This window comes from Solanum stenotomum, unplaced genomic scaffold (assembly GCF_019186545.1).
Source record: "Solanum stenotomum isolate F172 unplaced genomic scaffold, ASM1918654v1 scaffold11373, whole genome shotgun sequence".
Classification (NCBI taxonomy): Eukaryota; Viridiplantae; Streptophyta; class Magnoliopsida; order Solanales; family Solanaceae; genus Solanum; species Solanum stenotomum.
Genome location: NW_026021534.1, coordinates 215,558 through 229,942, shown reverse-complemented (window position 1 = coordinate 229,942; position 14,385 = coordinate 215,558). Strand labels below are relative to the sequence as shown.

The 14,385-nt window shown below is 33.8% G+C and overlaps 2 protein-coding genes across 2 annotated transcripts; one reads left to right on the top strand and one right to left on the bottom strand.

Moving 5' to 3' along the window:
* The first annotated feature begins 3,595 nt into the window (after positions 1–3,595).
* On the top strand, positions 3,596–12,708 carry LOC125849908 (probable methyltransferase PMT10). The gene is made up of 9 exons (XM_049529865.1): positions 3,596–4,390; positions 6,012–6,161; positions 6,243–6,513; positions 6,987–7,097; positions 7,403–7,562; positions 7,881–8,138; positions 8,267–8,389; positions 12,020–12,097; positions 12,208–12,708. The coding sequence occupies exons 1-9, from the start codon at positions 3,797–3,799 to the stop codon at positions 12,404–12,406; spliced, it is 1,944 nt and encodes a 647-aa protein (XP_049385822.1). The 5' UTR covers positions 3,596–3,796; the 3' UTR covers positions 12,407–12,708.
* Positions 12,709–13,182: 474 nt separating this feature from the next.
* On the bottom strand, positions 13,183–14,010 carry LOC125849916 (probable calcium-binding protein CML44). The gene has a single exon (XM_049529874.1). It carries the CDS (start codon positions 13,734–13,736, stop codon positions 13,266–13,268), a length of 471 nt encoding a protein of 156 aa, XP_049385831.1. The 5' UTR covers positions 13,737–14,010; the 3' UTR covers positions 13,183–13,265.
* Between the last annotated feature and the right edge of the window lie 375 nt (positions 14,011–14,385).

Sequence of the window (14,385 nt, the reverse complement as noted above, 5' to 3'; positions counted from 1 at the left end):
CACCCCATTGTTAATTGACACTCTTGTGTCCCCCTTTAATTTACAGTGTTTTTAATCGTTAATGTCTTTAGCTACGACTAGTTATAACTAAATTTTATTTTTCTATTAATTCTTAAAACCACTCTCTTGGGGACTATCCCAACCCTTGGTGGGTCACTAAACTATTGTACGATCGTAGACACTTGTATCGGAAGTTGTGTCTTGATTATGCAAACATCAGTATTCTATTCCCTTAGCTTGTGTTTAGAAGTTTACTTGCTGAATACCGTGTGGTTTTGGTACTCACCCCTTGCTTCTACATTTTTGTATGTTACTAGCCCAGACCTTCGTGATACTTTCTCTTTTCTTCTTGTCTGATGCTTCTTGTGGAGGTTTGTGAGGTAGTTGTTTGTCATCTCAGCAGACCTTCTTACTCCTATTTATGATCTTGTTCTATTTTAGAGACAACATCATTTGAGACTTATGTTTTTTTTCAATTCTAGAGTAATATGTTAGAGGCTTGTACACGTGACAATAAGATTTTGGGGGTATATTTAAGTCGATTATGAATTTTCGCATTATATTAAAGTATTAGACTTTTATTTATGAATTTCCGCATTATATTAAAGTTGACTTGTCTTGGTGGGATAAGACGAGTGCCATCACAGCCATTTTTGGGTCGTGACAATAACTATATTTTGTAATTATTTAAAAATATCACTACAAAATAAACTTATAGCTATAATAAATTATTATTATTATTATTAGTATAAAAATTCAATCCAATTGGGTCATAGAGCATCATGCCGAATTCTTTTGATATGAAGACTGATCCCTTGTTTCATCACAATTCATAGGAAATAGTCTCGAAATAGTCATATCTTGAATTAACAATTAGCAAAAAAGAAAAATAATTTTCACTTATTGATAAGATTCAAATTCGTTAGCTTCTAAAAATACTTTGTTTTAAAAAAATAAAGTCAAACACGAGGTTATTTGTGCATAATATTGTTTAATTTCTTCATATTATTTTGTCATAGGATACAAATTTATGATGTATTTTTTTTACAGGTGAAGTTAACTTTCTTTTTGCATAAGTATATGAGAATCGATCCTTTCAATTGGATTGGAGATTCTAATATCATGGATTAAATTCCGGATATAGATAATTTACTTTGCAAAAATCATCTTGTGGAGCTAATAAAACTATCAAAATTGCATCCCAAACTCATCTTCCTCAGATGTAGCTTTGGTGTCAACCATTCCAACTTCAAATTGAAAATTCATCAAAATCCAATTTAACCACTAAAAAAAGTGTGTCACTCACCTCCGTAGATCATAAATTACGTATGAAGTCATGAAGAAGGTAAACAATCAAAACATGCAAAATGTTAAAATATTTACGAGGCTCTTTAAAGAGCAATATCAAAATCCTATTTTAGCATATTTGGCTAAGGTAACTTCATATACCCATAACATATTTTGTCCATTAGTAAACTACCTTATGTCAAATTAATCCACGATTTAAGGAGATTTCATCTAATTATAGAATAATGAGTATGTCGAATTATACGAACCATTATCTCCCGCAATAAAAAATGTATGTGTAGTAGTAGTTCTTTAGTCAAAGAAGAAGTTCTCATAAACTACAATATTGAAAATGTATTCAAAAAGTGCCAAGAAGTCCAAAAATGAATGATAGAGTAATTTAGATTGGTTAGAAACTCTTGCACAAAGTTATGTAGAAAAATTAAGAAAAAATAAGGTAATTTGGATTGATTTGGAATCAACATTTAGATTTGAAAAAGGTCCTGCCCACATGTATATTACATTGTATAGGCAGAATTCATCAACAACTACTTAAAGATGATTCGACTTTTCACTTAATTTTTTCATGTGCTTATTTGAGGCGAAAATTACACAAATTACCAAATCAGCAAAACATGTCAAAATGATATAATTCAGCCTCATTTTAGGTGTTTAAATAATATAAATCTTAATTAAAATGTTTAAATAAAAAAACGTATCAACTATAAGTATTTGTCTATGAGTTCTTTACTATACATCAAATATGCATATATACCACATACCTATTTTCATAGATATACATTACACAACTATATGTCGACTACATTTTATATATATACATTGTAATTTAATGTCTTAATTACATTTGTTACGTTTATTTTTTGCTAATATCCGGCTTTGTATAGTTATAGGATGTGTTTGGTATGAAAGAAAATATTTTCCAATTTTCTCATGTTTAGTTGAGTTAAATGTTTTGGAAAATATTTTCCAAATCAACTTATTTTCCTCAAATTTAAGGAAAATGATTTCCCTTCAAAAATAAAGGAAAACATTTTCCAAAACTCTCCTCCAACTTCAAATTACAATTTTTTTAAAAAAAAATATATAAATTTAAAGCTTTTTTTACAAAAAAAAAAATTCCTTCAATTTTTAATTTTTTTACCCCACCCTCATCCCCTAACCCCTACCCCCTTGCCCCCGCCATCCCCTACCCCCCCTCCAAATTTAAGTTTGTTTTTAAAANGGTCTTTCTCCAATTATTTCTAGTTTATCTAAGATGGAAATTACTTCATCTAGGTCTTTCTGGTTTTTTATGACTCCTATATGTTGTAATCCTTTCTTAAAATTATAAAGTTCAGTATTTATCTCTATTAAGTCATAACTTTTCTCTATTTGTATATCAGATAAACTTAATTCTAATAATTCAATTTCTTTAATGTCTTCCTCTTCTTTGATGACATGTATTTTAGTACAGTTGCATTCTTTCCCTTTATTGCATTTTAGTGTATTTGTATTATCAGTATTTTTAACATACCTCAATTTTGTAGGAACAGGTTCTGTTGTTATGGAGGTTTGAGTCATATTTTTAGAAAATATTACTCCGTCTCTAGTAAGGAGACAACTTCTGTTATTATGTAATAAGAAATCTAAGCCTAAAACAAAGTCTATCCTAATATTTAAATCTCTAACCCATATTTTTTCTAATTTATAAGTGGGTTTATAGAAGTCTGCACATGTGTTTAAAAAACTTATTTGAGCATTACTAACATAATGTTTATATATATTTGAAGATCCGTCCATTTGCATGGCGCTTTGTGGTTCGGAAAATTCCTTTATTATTTTTGAAGGCAGGATATTTCTATTTATTATACTTTTTGTACATCCCGAGTCTACTAGAGCTAAAGTTTTTATTTCATAATTTTGAATTCTTATTCTTGTTAATAATTATTTTTTATTCTCTAGTATAAACAAAATATATTTTCTCAAAAATATTTTTCATTCATAAATCAAACACACAAAATCCTTGTACGAAAAATATTTTCTACTCATCAACCAAATATGAGAAAAGAAGTCCAAAGTCTACTTATTTTCTAGGAAAGCATTTTCCTTCGTACTAAACACACCCATAGTAATACCAATTTCCCTTTTTCCCCGAAGCGTACGGGTCGGACAAGTGGTTTGTGGACCAAACCTGACCCACTTGCCAAAATAGGAAAAAGATGGGACCCACAAATATATATACACACTCCTAGTTCAGTTCAGATGATCTCTTGATTTTCTGGCATTATCGAAACTTCACAATTCCTTGAAATAAGTGAAATAATATATACTTTATATGTTGCCATTTTTCTACCGTCACGTTTACGCCTCCCCCAAAAGTCCATTGTTTCAATGCCATGTAAAACCAGCAAAGAATTTCTTCAGAAATAACTCAACCCCACAAACCCTTTTGTGAATTCCAACTTCAGTTCTTGAATTTTCGTTTATTTTGGTGGTGGAGGGAGGAACAATGAAAGGGATGAGTACTAGTTTCTCAGGTTCAGAAAATAATATTGTTTCACTTACAAAGACTCCAGCTTTCGTCAAAATCATCGGTTTTTCTTTTCTATGTCTTTCCCTTCTCATCATTCTCAGAAGTTTTTCATCAGATATCACTACTGTCTCTAACCCCACAACCCCTTCTCTAAAATTTCCTATGTCTTTCACTTCCGCACCCACTGCCGGTGACAATCCATCTCCGCCGCCGTCGGCGGCGGCAGCTGTTCCAGAGCTCCGACAGCCGGGGATGGAGAGGACGGGTATTGTTGATGAGAATGGGGCAATGACGAATGAGTTTGTGGTGGGGGAGTTTGATGAGGAGGTGATAGACAGTGTGGTGGATGAGAAGAATGGGAATGATGAGAATGGAGGAGGAGTTTTGAGGGGTAAAATTGGGAAATTTAAAGTTTGTGATGAGAGTATGAGGGATTATATTCCTTGTTTGGATAATATGGAGGGAAGTTTGGAAAGGCATTGCCCTCCAAAAGGGAAAGGATTGGATTGTATGGTGCCATGGCCTAAAGGTTACAAACTAAGGATAACATGGCCAAAGAGCAGGGATGAGGTATTGGATTTATGTTTTATTCATTATTATTGTTAGTATACTTCTAGTTAATTATTTTCCTGTTTGGATTTTGCTCAATCTTTAATTAATGGTGAAGGTAAATTTGACTTAACTGAATTACTGACATACTTTTAGTTAATGTTGAGCTTGTCGGATCTGCTGCCCGTTACGTGAATGATCCTTAACCCTACTTTCTTATTGTTATTTGTGACATCGAGAGGTTAAGTGAGATCAGCGGTCTGGCAGGTCCCTGGAGGCTGGTCCTTATAATCTTGTCTATTCGAACCTCTACTAAGTCTAGAGAATGACAGCCTTTGAAGGCTGCCCGCGAGATGCGTTGTACGGTAGTAGTTTATGTTAGCTGCTTATCCGGTGCCTTCTTTACGACTTTCGACCAAATTGAAGAAACTTTTGTTTAGTCAGGCCCGTTTCTTATTATTTGGTTTGTCTCCATCTTTAATTAATGGTGATGGTGAATTTTGCAAATTGAATTAAGTTTCCTGTTTGGTTTTTGCTCCATCTTTAATTAACGGTGAAGGTGAATTGAATTACTAACATACTTTTAGTTATTTAGGTTTCTTATTTGTTTTTTCTCCACTTTAATTAATTGTGAAGGTGAATTTGGCCAACTAAATTACAAGTATTATTTTCGTCGATTCTCATTTACAGGAATGGAATATGGTTGATCTTATAGTTTAGAATTAGGGGAATAGTTGCAAATGACTTGTCTAGGAATTTTGGTTCTTGACTAGCTAGGTTATGGTTTCTTCCACGCTACATACTTGCACGAGACAGGTCTGGGGGAGTTGTAATTTATGGGTAAAGTTGCTCCAAGTCCTACCAAACTCTCTGAGGTGGTGTAGGTTAGGTATTAGACTTTTCTTTACTGTGTTATCATGGTGATTGAATGCCCTCAATAACTACTTAATATTAAGAATGGGCCAGCTGCTAGTTGATAGGCACACACCCCATGTTTTCATCACCTAATTTTCCCCTGTCCTCTAACCATGTGCTATGTAATTATCTTGCTAGTCTTAGATAATTATCATCATGGATTCTCTGATCAATAATATAACTCACCACATATGTTAGTCATCCAATTAATTAGAAACTGGCGTAGTTATTTCCAAAGATTGTGGTATTTCTCTAGCCATTGTCAGTCACTATCTTCTGTTTTCTTTTCTTTCATTTCCTGTTAGAGGGAAAATGCCACAACTGTTCCTCTTTTGTTCAATATGTGATCATTTATTCTCTGGTGTGAGCTGTGATGACACTCATTAATGCGCAATCTTTTTCTTCACATTTCGGAACACAGTCTGTCTAGAAGTACAGCATTTCTATGTTTCAGAAGTGACTGAGAGAACAATATTAAAATTTAGTCTTATCCACCATTCTTATTATATTATAACAACATACCCAATGAATACCATAATGTGGGGTCGGGTGAGGTTAGAGTGTACACAGAACTTGCCCTACCTTGTGGAGGTGAGAGGTTGTTCCCGATAGACCCTCGGCACAAGTAAACCATTATTATTGATATTAGAAAACAAAAACGAGTGTGGTGCTGTTTTCTTTATTTGAAGATTCAAGGCATTACTTCTAAAGCTGTAGCTTTAAACAGATATGGTTATCCAATGTGGCCCGTACACCCTTTGCCAAAGGAAAAGCAGGCAATAAGTGGGTAGTAAGGAAGGGTGACAAGTACATATTTCCAGGAGACAGGACACAATTTGCCCAGGGTGTAAATCAATACTTGGATCAGATTTCTAAGGTACTCTGCATCTCCACTTCTTACTTGGTTTATGTTTCATCAATATTACTTGACTATGCTACTATTTTCATGCAACCATAGATGGTTCCAGAAATTGCTTTTGGCCAACGAACAAGAGTTGTCATGGATATTAGTTGTGGAATAGCGAGTTTTGGGGCATATCTGATGGACCGTAATGTCAGCACATTGTCCATTGCAACAAAAGATGTGTATAACAATCAGATTCAATTTGCATTGGAACGTGGAGTGCCTGCTATGTTCGCAGCATTTACTACACACCGTCTTTTGTACCCTAGCCAGGCATTTGACATGATACATTGTTCCAGATGTAGCATAAATTGGACCCGTGATGGTATATATCTCGTTTGTTTCACTATAGATTGCTATTCATCATCAAGTTTTTGACCAAGAAATCGTTCAGAATTCTGTTACTTCCAAGACAAAGTTGAAATGTTTTGTTATGGTACAAATATCTGATGCAAAGCTAGGTTTTGATATTGTGACATGTCTTAAACTGTTCTTTTTAACTAAAATCAATGTCATCTCCCCTGTAAAAAGAAAAATGTAAAAAAGAAAAAAATGGTAGACATGTGGCCAACAACATTATATGGGAAATAGAAAGGAACATATCAACAATAGAAAAAAACATCTTGTGAGTTTTACAGGCATTCTTCTTTAATAAGTAAATTGTATTTGCATCTCTATGCAAGTATCTTTTGGGGCTTCTTCTCTTCCTTTGCTACATTATCTAGATTGTTTAAGGGGTGGATATTGCCAACGTAATCTTTCGCTTCTCATCTATTGCTCTTTGATTTTCCGGTGAAGATGGCATTCTGCTTCTAGAGGTAAACAGAATGCTTAGGGCAGGAGGATATTTTATCTGGGCAGCAGAACCTGTTCACAAACATGAAGAGAATTTGTTTGCACCACTTAAAGGTAACTGCTTTATCATTATCTAGCAATAGGGCACCATCAAATAGAGGCTGATGTGAGTAAAAAATGTAGACACGAATCATCTGGACTTGTTTCTGTTTGCGAATTATGCAAAGAGTCTATATTTAGATTTCTCTTTATGTAGCCCAAGGAGAGTCAGATATTTTAATGAGTTAGAAATCTTCTTGTAAATTAAATGCTATGTCCATTTTGGTTATTTTCTTCACAGTTTTATCATTACTGTGAGTTCTATAAACTGCGTTAAGGCGAAATGTTGCTTATGCTTTATGTTCCTCACTGTTATGCAGAAATGGAGGATCTTACTCGACGCCTATGCTGGGAGTTATTAAAGAAGGAGGGTGACATTTATATTTGGAGGAAGCCATTGAATAATAGTTGCTATCTCAGTCACGCTCCAGCAGTTCAACCTTCTCTATGTTCAGCTGGTGATGATCCAGATAATGTCTGGTATTTTCTACTCTCTTTTGCCAATTTCATAATGTAGCATGCCCTAATTTCATCAATATCAATGCTTGCCTAACATTTTCCTTGGCTCCTGTTTAGTCATTTACTCATATCAACTAGTCCTATTTGTTATCTGCATGAATTTATCTTAATAGAGTATGTCCGTGTGTGTATACATATTGTTTCCTTACAAAAGTTTTAGTGGTCCAAGGGATGACTGACGATAGGGGTCTTAAGAAAACTGAATATATTGTGACAAGGTTGTAATTGAATTTGTAATTATGTGTGGTTGATGCTTGTTTTATTGATTCTTTGTGGCAGGAACGTAAACCTAACGAAATGTATTACACAATTACCTGAGAATGGCTATGGAGCTAACGTAACTGCTTGGCCTGCACGCCTTCACTCTCCACCGGACAGGCTGTTTAGTATAAAAATGGATGCTGAATTATCTAGGAGGGAGATTTATAAAGCAGAGTCAAATTTTTGGTATGCCGTAATAAAAGGATATATTGGTGCTTTCCATTGGGAAACGTTAAACCTACGAAACGTGCTGGACATGAGAGCTGTATATGGGGGGTATGCTTCATTTAAAGAATTGGATCTATTCATTCCATTTTACATATGCTCTGCTGACATCTAAAGCTTTTGCTATTTGAAAAACATTTTAAGGTGCAGTGCTCCTAATTGTTGAGATGTTTTGGTAGGTTTGCAGCTGCGTTGCATGATTTCAACTTCGATTGCTGGGTTATGAATGTTGTTCCCGTTAGTGGTCCTAATACACTGCCTGTTCTATATGACCGGGGTTTCATTGGAGTCATGCATGACTGGTAAAATACACTTCTCTTTCTGTGGATAGTATTTACATCAAATGTTTACAAGTTTTTTCTGGAGTCTAATCATCAGAGTTGGTGACGGATCATGGTATTCATGTACAGCCAAAATTAGTGCACTACACGATGTGGCTTTTACAGTAGATCATAGAATTCTCTCTTTTATTCATTAGTAGATTTGATAACATGTCTCTGTGGATTTGAACATCTTAGATTGCACTGTCATCTACACCCTGGACGTGGCTGGCACTCGAAGACCATTGTTGGTCCCCAAGCGAACCCTCATCCTGGCTGACTACAAGCGGAAGACTAACTTAAGCATGCAAAAGCTTAAAACTGAAATAAAAGTTCATAAAACTTAAATACAAACTTTAAATCCAAAGAAAACTTTGTATAATAAAAAGGCAACTTTAGTCTTTAAAACATTTAATAAAATAAATGATACAGACTTTTCAACTATACTGACTATCTATAAAGCCTCTAACTGTTAGAGATGGAAGTTGGGACAAGACCCACGACATCCTAACAATTGATATAACTGAAAGGTAAATGAAATCCTCCGGAAACAAGGAGGCTCACCATAGCTAACTCGAATGTATCAATGAAGCTCCTGTTGATGATCCTGAATACATGTATATGCATCATGAGAAGATGCAGGCCGAATGGCTCAGTACGTGGAATGTACGAGCATGTAAGGGGAATTCTAAAACATAAACATAAGCTTGAAACTTGATAAAAATGAAACACACTTACCTCTTCTCAATTTTTCTCAGCTCAAGGAATACTCAAGGATACTCAAGCATACTCAAAACTACTCAACTCAGAAGTATTCAAAGATAAGATACTCAACTCAGAGATATGATATTCGACTCTGGATACTCAACTCAATATGACTGAACTCATTTCAATATAAAGCAATTTAAAACAAGTGCAATATAAAGAAACAAACTGTTTAAAAACATGATGTCAACTCTGTGTGTATGCAAGGATACAACATAATTCTGAAATGTATGTAAAAATACAAATAACCTGATGTATATAAAATGCAAAATATTGTTGTGAGAGTTTCTCTAATCGACAACCATCACATAAGAGTTATTATGATGATACAACGATCTTCCTCACGCTGCCAGCGCATCCTATACCCAGCCAAAGGTATAGGACCTGAACTGTCTAACGGATCAACTAGTCTACTTCAAAAAAGGTTCATCTAAAAAGTATGACCATTTTCTACCCATGGTAGCTACATGGTTTATAGAGGCTGTGAGTTGTTTGAACTCTCTCCCATATCGGTGCTCAATACTACTCCCAAAAATATACTAGCTCTTATGTTTTAAAAACATACTTCTTTCTGTTGATTTGAGATAATTGCTCAAAAACTTACTCAAAGGCCATTTTGGAAATCCCAGTTTCCTCTCTTGCTTCATTTAGAAAGCGATTACTCTTTTCTGAAAACTAGCCCGAAAGCTCTTTGGAAAACTCAGTTTCCGTTCTTATTTAAATGTGAAAACATTTATAAACTCTTTGGGAATACTTAGTCCCCATATACTTTTGAAGAAAAAGACTTCAAATTTTACTCTTTACTCTTTACTCTTTACTCTTTACTCTTTACTGAACTCAAAACTTAAGTCTTAAAACAAAGTTAAAACGTTTGTAAAAGACTTCTTAAAATATGGTTCATACCGAATTATGGACATGAACTACTCAATGCAAGGTTTTCAATAACCATAGATAGAACTCAAATACTTGGAACTCAAGAACTTCAATAATACTACTCATTTGAAGAATGCTCAACTCAGAGTTCATACGAAATTATGAGCATGAACTACTCAACTCAATGACTGCTCAACTTACGACGTGCATGCGGAGTTTATGGGCATGAACGACTCGACTCAAGGGTCAAAATATCAATAAGGAACTCATGTACAACTCTTTTCATTCTCATACTTACTTTCTCAAAATTTAACTCAAATCGATGATGGATCTCAAAGGATTCAGAATTGAACTCAAAGGCTTCCTTGAACTCTACTTTTAACTCTCTCTTGAATTTGAATTTGAATTTGAATTATGAATTCAAGAGTTATGATTCATGATATGAAGGATCTCAATAACAATATAGCTATTCGATAATTAGGAATAGAACTTTTAAAAGAAACATGAATTCAAGAACTCAAAATCAACTTATCTCAAGAATACTCAAATCTAGGGAAAGTATCCTAGATTACTCTTTTACTGATCTGAAAGTAGATGTAGGGCGTAAGGATGAACTAGTCCAACACTATGATAGCCTTACATATCTAGAAGAAAAAGATTCTTGAAGAATCTTTAAGAATCTTGAAGAAGAACTTGATTAGAAGTCTTGAAACCCTAGCTTGAAGGTAAACAATCAAGAAAACCTTTCTTGAGATTCTCGAGTTAGTTTCTTGAAATCTCTATGGCCAAAATTTTTGATTTTCATGAGTGAAGATGAAAATCTGATTGTTTTGAGCTTTTTGTTTGTCAAGAAATTCGTTGATGGTTTTCTTGGAGGTAAAAAGACAAAAACGATTATTTTCAATATTTTTCCGTCGGCTAATTCGTAACAGCACTGTATAGGTTACTAAAATAGTCATAACTTTTTACTCAGATATTGGATTGACGTGAAATTGGTGGGGTTGGAAAGTAGATTCAATTACCTTTAATTGGATAGGTTATGGCTCACATAACTCTTAATATTCTAAGAGATATGGTCGTTTAAAGTTGATCCAAGCGGAATCTTACATCAAAACTTAATGAAACTTCAAGAACTCTAATCTTTAAATTTCAAGAACGAAATTACGCTAAATAAATCATGATTGGTGTGTGGGTGAAAGAACCCAACACTATGGAAGCTTACATACCTCTTAGGGATTGAACCCCTGGCGAAAATCCACAACAAGACGCAAGAATCTCGACGAACGCTTGATCCTCTCCTCTTTTCTCCTCTTTTCTCTTCTTTTCTCTCAACTAAAACCCTAGGCGTAAACTAGGATTATAAAACTGAACCTAATCAGATTAGACTCCTAAAATATTACTAAAAACGAATTAAATCTGATTGGGTAAGGAAAAGACCAAAATGCCCCTCTAAAATCCGGTTTTGACTTTCCTTAACTGGCAGCCTAACTTCAAAAGGTCATATCTTACTCGTCCGACCTCGAAACTTAGCAAACTCAGCGGCGTTGGAAAAATAATTCAAAGGTCGTTCCTACGGTATATGGTATCACACCTAACTCATTCTGAGCTATGAGTTATGGTCGTTTGAAGTCGACCCAAAACTCATACTTAAGCATAACTTGCAAAATTTCAGATTTTGCTATTTCCAATTTAGTTCTCTTTCGAACTCAAGTTGCTACATCTAGTGAACGTAACACTTAAGAAATTTTAATTCCTCAGTAAAATCCTACTCACAACGAAGAACGGTTCAGGTCTTAGTTCGAAAAAAATTTCTGGGGTGTTACATGCACTCTAGATGATCATGTATCAAACGAATAACGGGGTTGGCTTACACCAAAATCAATGTCAGTGGTTTGAAAACCACTTCTTACCAACAAATTAGAACGTGAACACGAAAAGCTTGACCTGTTTAAATCCTATTGTTTTGATCTCCAGGTGTGAGCCATTTGATACTTATCCAAGAACGTATGATTTAGTCCACGCAGCTGCTCTTTTCTCAGTCGAAAAAAACAGGTATAATACTTTTTCACCTTGCCTTAACTTTTCGATCAATGTGATTCATCAAAGCAATTCATTTTATGTGAAGGTGATTGATTATATATCCTCACATCTCATTCATGCAGATGCAATGTGACAACTATCATGCTTGAAATAGACAGAATTCTTAGACCCGGGGGACGAGTTTATATTCGCGACACCACACCTGTTATCGAAGAGCTCGTAGAAATTGCACAAGCCTTAGGATGGGTGTCATTTAAATATGATAGCAGCGAGGGACCTCATTCCAATTGGAAGCTTTTGATAGGCGAAAAGCGTCTATAATAAAAAAGAGCAGCTCAGTGCACAAAGCATCCTGCATTAGTTATATGTTTTGATACAATACTTATTTCTAAAGAAGATAGATGGTTTAATACAAAATTGAAAAAGCCTCAATGTCTCTGGAGAGAAATCTTTTTTTTTAAAACTGTAAATAATTGAGCAATTTGGTTACTTTGAATTTAATTTGTATTTATTTCTAACCTTACAAGTAATCTTTTGTTACTTAGCTCTAAAAGATTGCAAGAGCCTCAGATTTAATTTCAGTTGCTATTTACTCTTATTGACTTGATTGTGTAAAAATCATTTACACTTATATCGGTATTAAATCTTGTATAAGTAATACCACATTTGGTAGCTAGTTAGGAAGTAAGTCATTTACGTGAAAAATTGATACGGCATCAATATTGTTTTATGTAAGGTGGAAAATACATGATTACAACACAACTAATCTCCACATAAAATAATACGCACTCATACTATTGTATTATAATTATTTAATTAATTGATTTCCTTAGCTGTCAATTAAGGTTGCTGATATTGCAAGAAAAAGATCTGATTGAAATATTAGTAAATTCTTGCAAATATAAACATCTAAATTCAAATGTTGAAAGTTATTTATACGAAATTATGAACAAAAAAGTACAAGAGAAAAGTCATCAGCTTAATATTTCTAGAGTATATTAAATAAAAGTTCATTAATAATAATAGTAATATAAAGTTCAACAAAACTATAAAATTAAATCCCCAGCAAACCATCTAACATCATTAATCCAAATGCATACAACTAAAACATTTTTTTTTCTTGGTAGATTGTAAGCGGGATTATATTATAGTATATTATATTACATACCTCTAATTCTAATTAATTATCAAACATCATGTCCTTAAACTCCTCATAATCAAGTTTTCCATCTAAATTTTTGTCATAAACATTAATCATACTCTTACAATCTTTCCCACATTGTTCATCCCACAATCCTAATCTTGACAATGCTCTTTGCAGCTCCTCACAACATATGAATCCGTCCTCGTTTAAATCGAATACTCTGAACACTTTACGAAGGTCATTTTCCAAGAAAACATTTTCTCGATCCTCGTGCTTATAATTGCTACCTTTATTAATATTTGCTTTTGTGATAGCATCATAGAAGAAGAAAAAATCAATAGAGTCTAGGCCTGTTTTACCAAGTAGCAACTCTAGCTCCTCTTGGCTTGCAATAATTCCTATTGTATCAAGAAATCCCTTTAACTCATCAAGACACACAAGGCCATCACCATTCTTGTCAAGCTTTGAGAAGATTCTTGACAAATTAATTGAGTTGATTGGAGACATGATCGAACAATGAAGTTATATCGAAGGCTTTCTGAATTAATCAAGCCAGTAAATTTCTGACGCGCATTAATGATGCTTTAGAGAAAAACTTCAAAGAAGATGTGGTACTATATATAGTACTTCAATCAAGAATTGAGAGGAAATATCCCATGTCCTTTACTTGTACGGACTAGTATACCTAAAAAATAATAATATAACAATCACAAGACATTACTTGTGGTTGAAATTGGACAAATATTAAATAGGAAGTTTCTTGGAAGAAGGGGTTTTATAAGAAAATAAGCAGACATTTATAAATTCAATCAGAAACAAATTTGTATTAGGAGTAATTTCTGTGTTTTTTCGTTGGCTTGAAGAGTTATGTTCATTATTGACTTGATTCATACAAGTAAACTTTCTAGAAATTTCCTTTGTCTTTATCACAACTTCCAATAAGGAGAATAATAGAAATACGGAAACCAAATCTCACTCGTTCAAGATACGATGTCATAGAAAGTAATATAGTCAAAGTTATATTTTTTTCGTCTCAATTTATAAGATATTATTTGTGTAAAATAAATTTTTTGTTTGGTGTGAGGATAAAAATAAATAGTGATGAGATAAGAAAAAAGTGATGTGATAAAAATTGTATATCTTGTTTGGTTGCCAT

What these genes read in the sequence shown, in the direction of transcription:
- LOC125849908 (XM_049529865.1), top strand. Translation starts at nt 3,797, where the DNA reads ATGAAAGGGATGAGTACTAGTTTCTCAGGTTCAGAAAATAATATTGTT. An exon ending in GGCCAAAGAGCAGGGATGAG is followed by an intron (nt 4,391 to 6,011) that starts GTATTGGATTTA and finishes AGCTTTAAACAG; the next exon opens with ATATGGTTATCCAATGTGGC. An exon ending in ATTGGAGTCATGCATGACTG is followed by an intron (nt 8,390 to 12,019) that starts GTAAAATACACT and finishes TTTGATCTCCAG; the next exon opens with GTGTGAGCCATTTGATACTT.
- LOC125849916 (XM_049529874.1), bottom strand. Translation starts at nt 13,736, where the DNA reads ATGTCTCCAATCAACTCAATTAATTTGTCAAGAATCTTCTCAAAGCTT.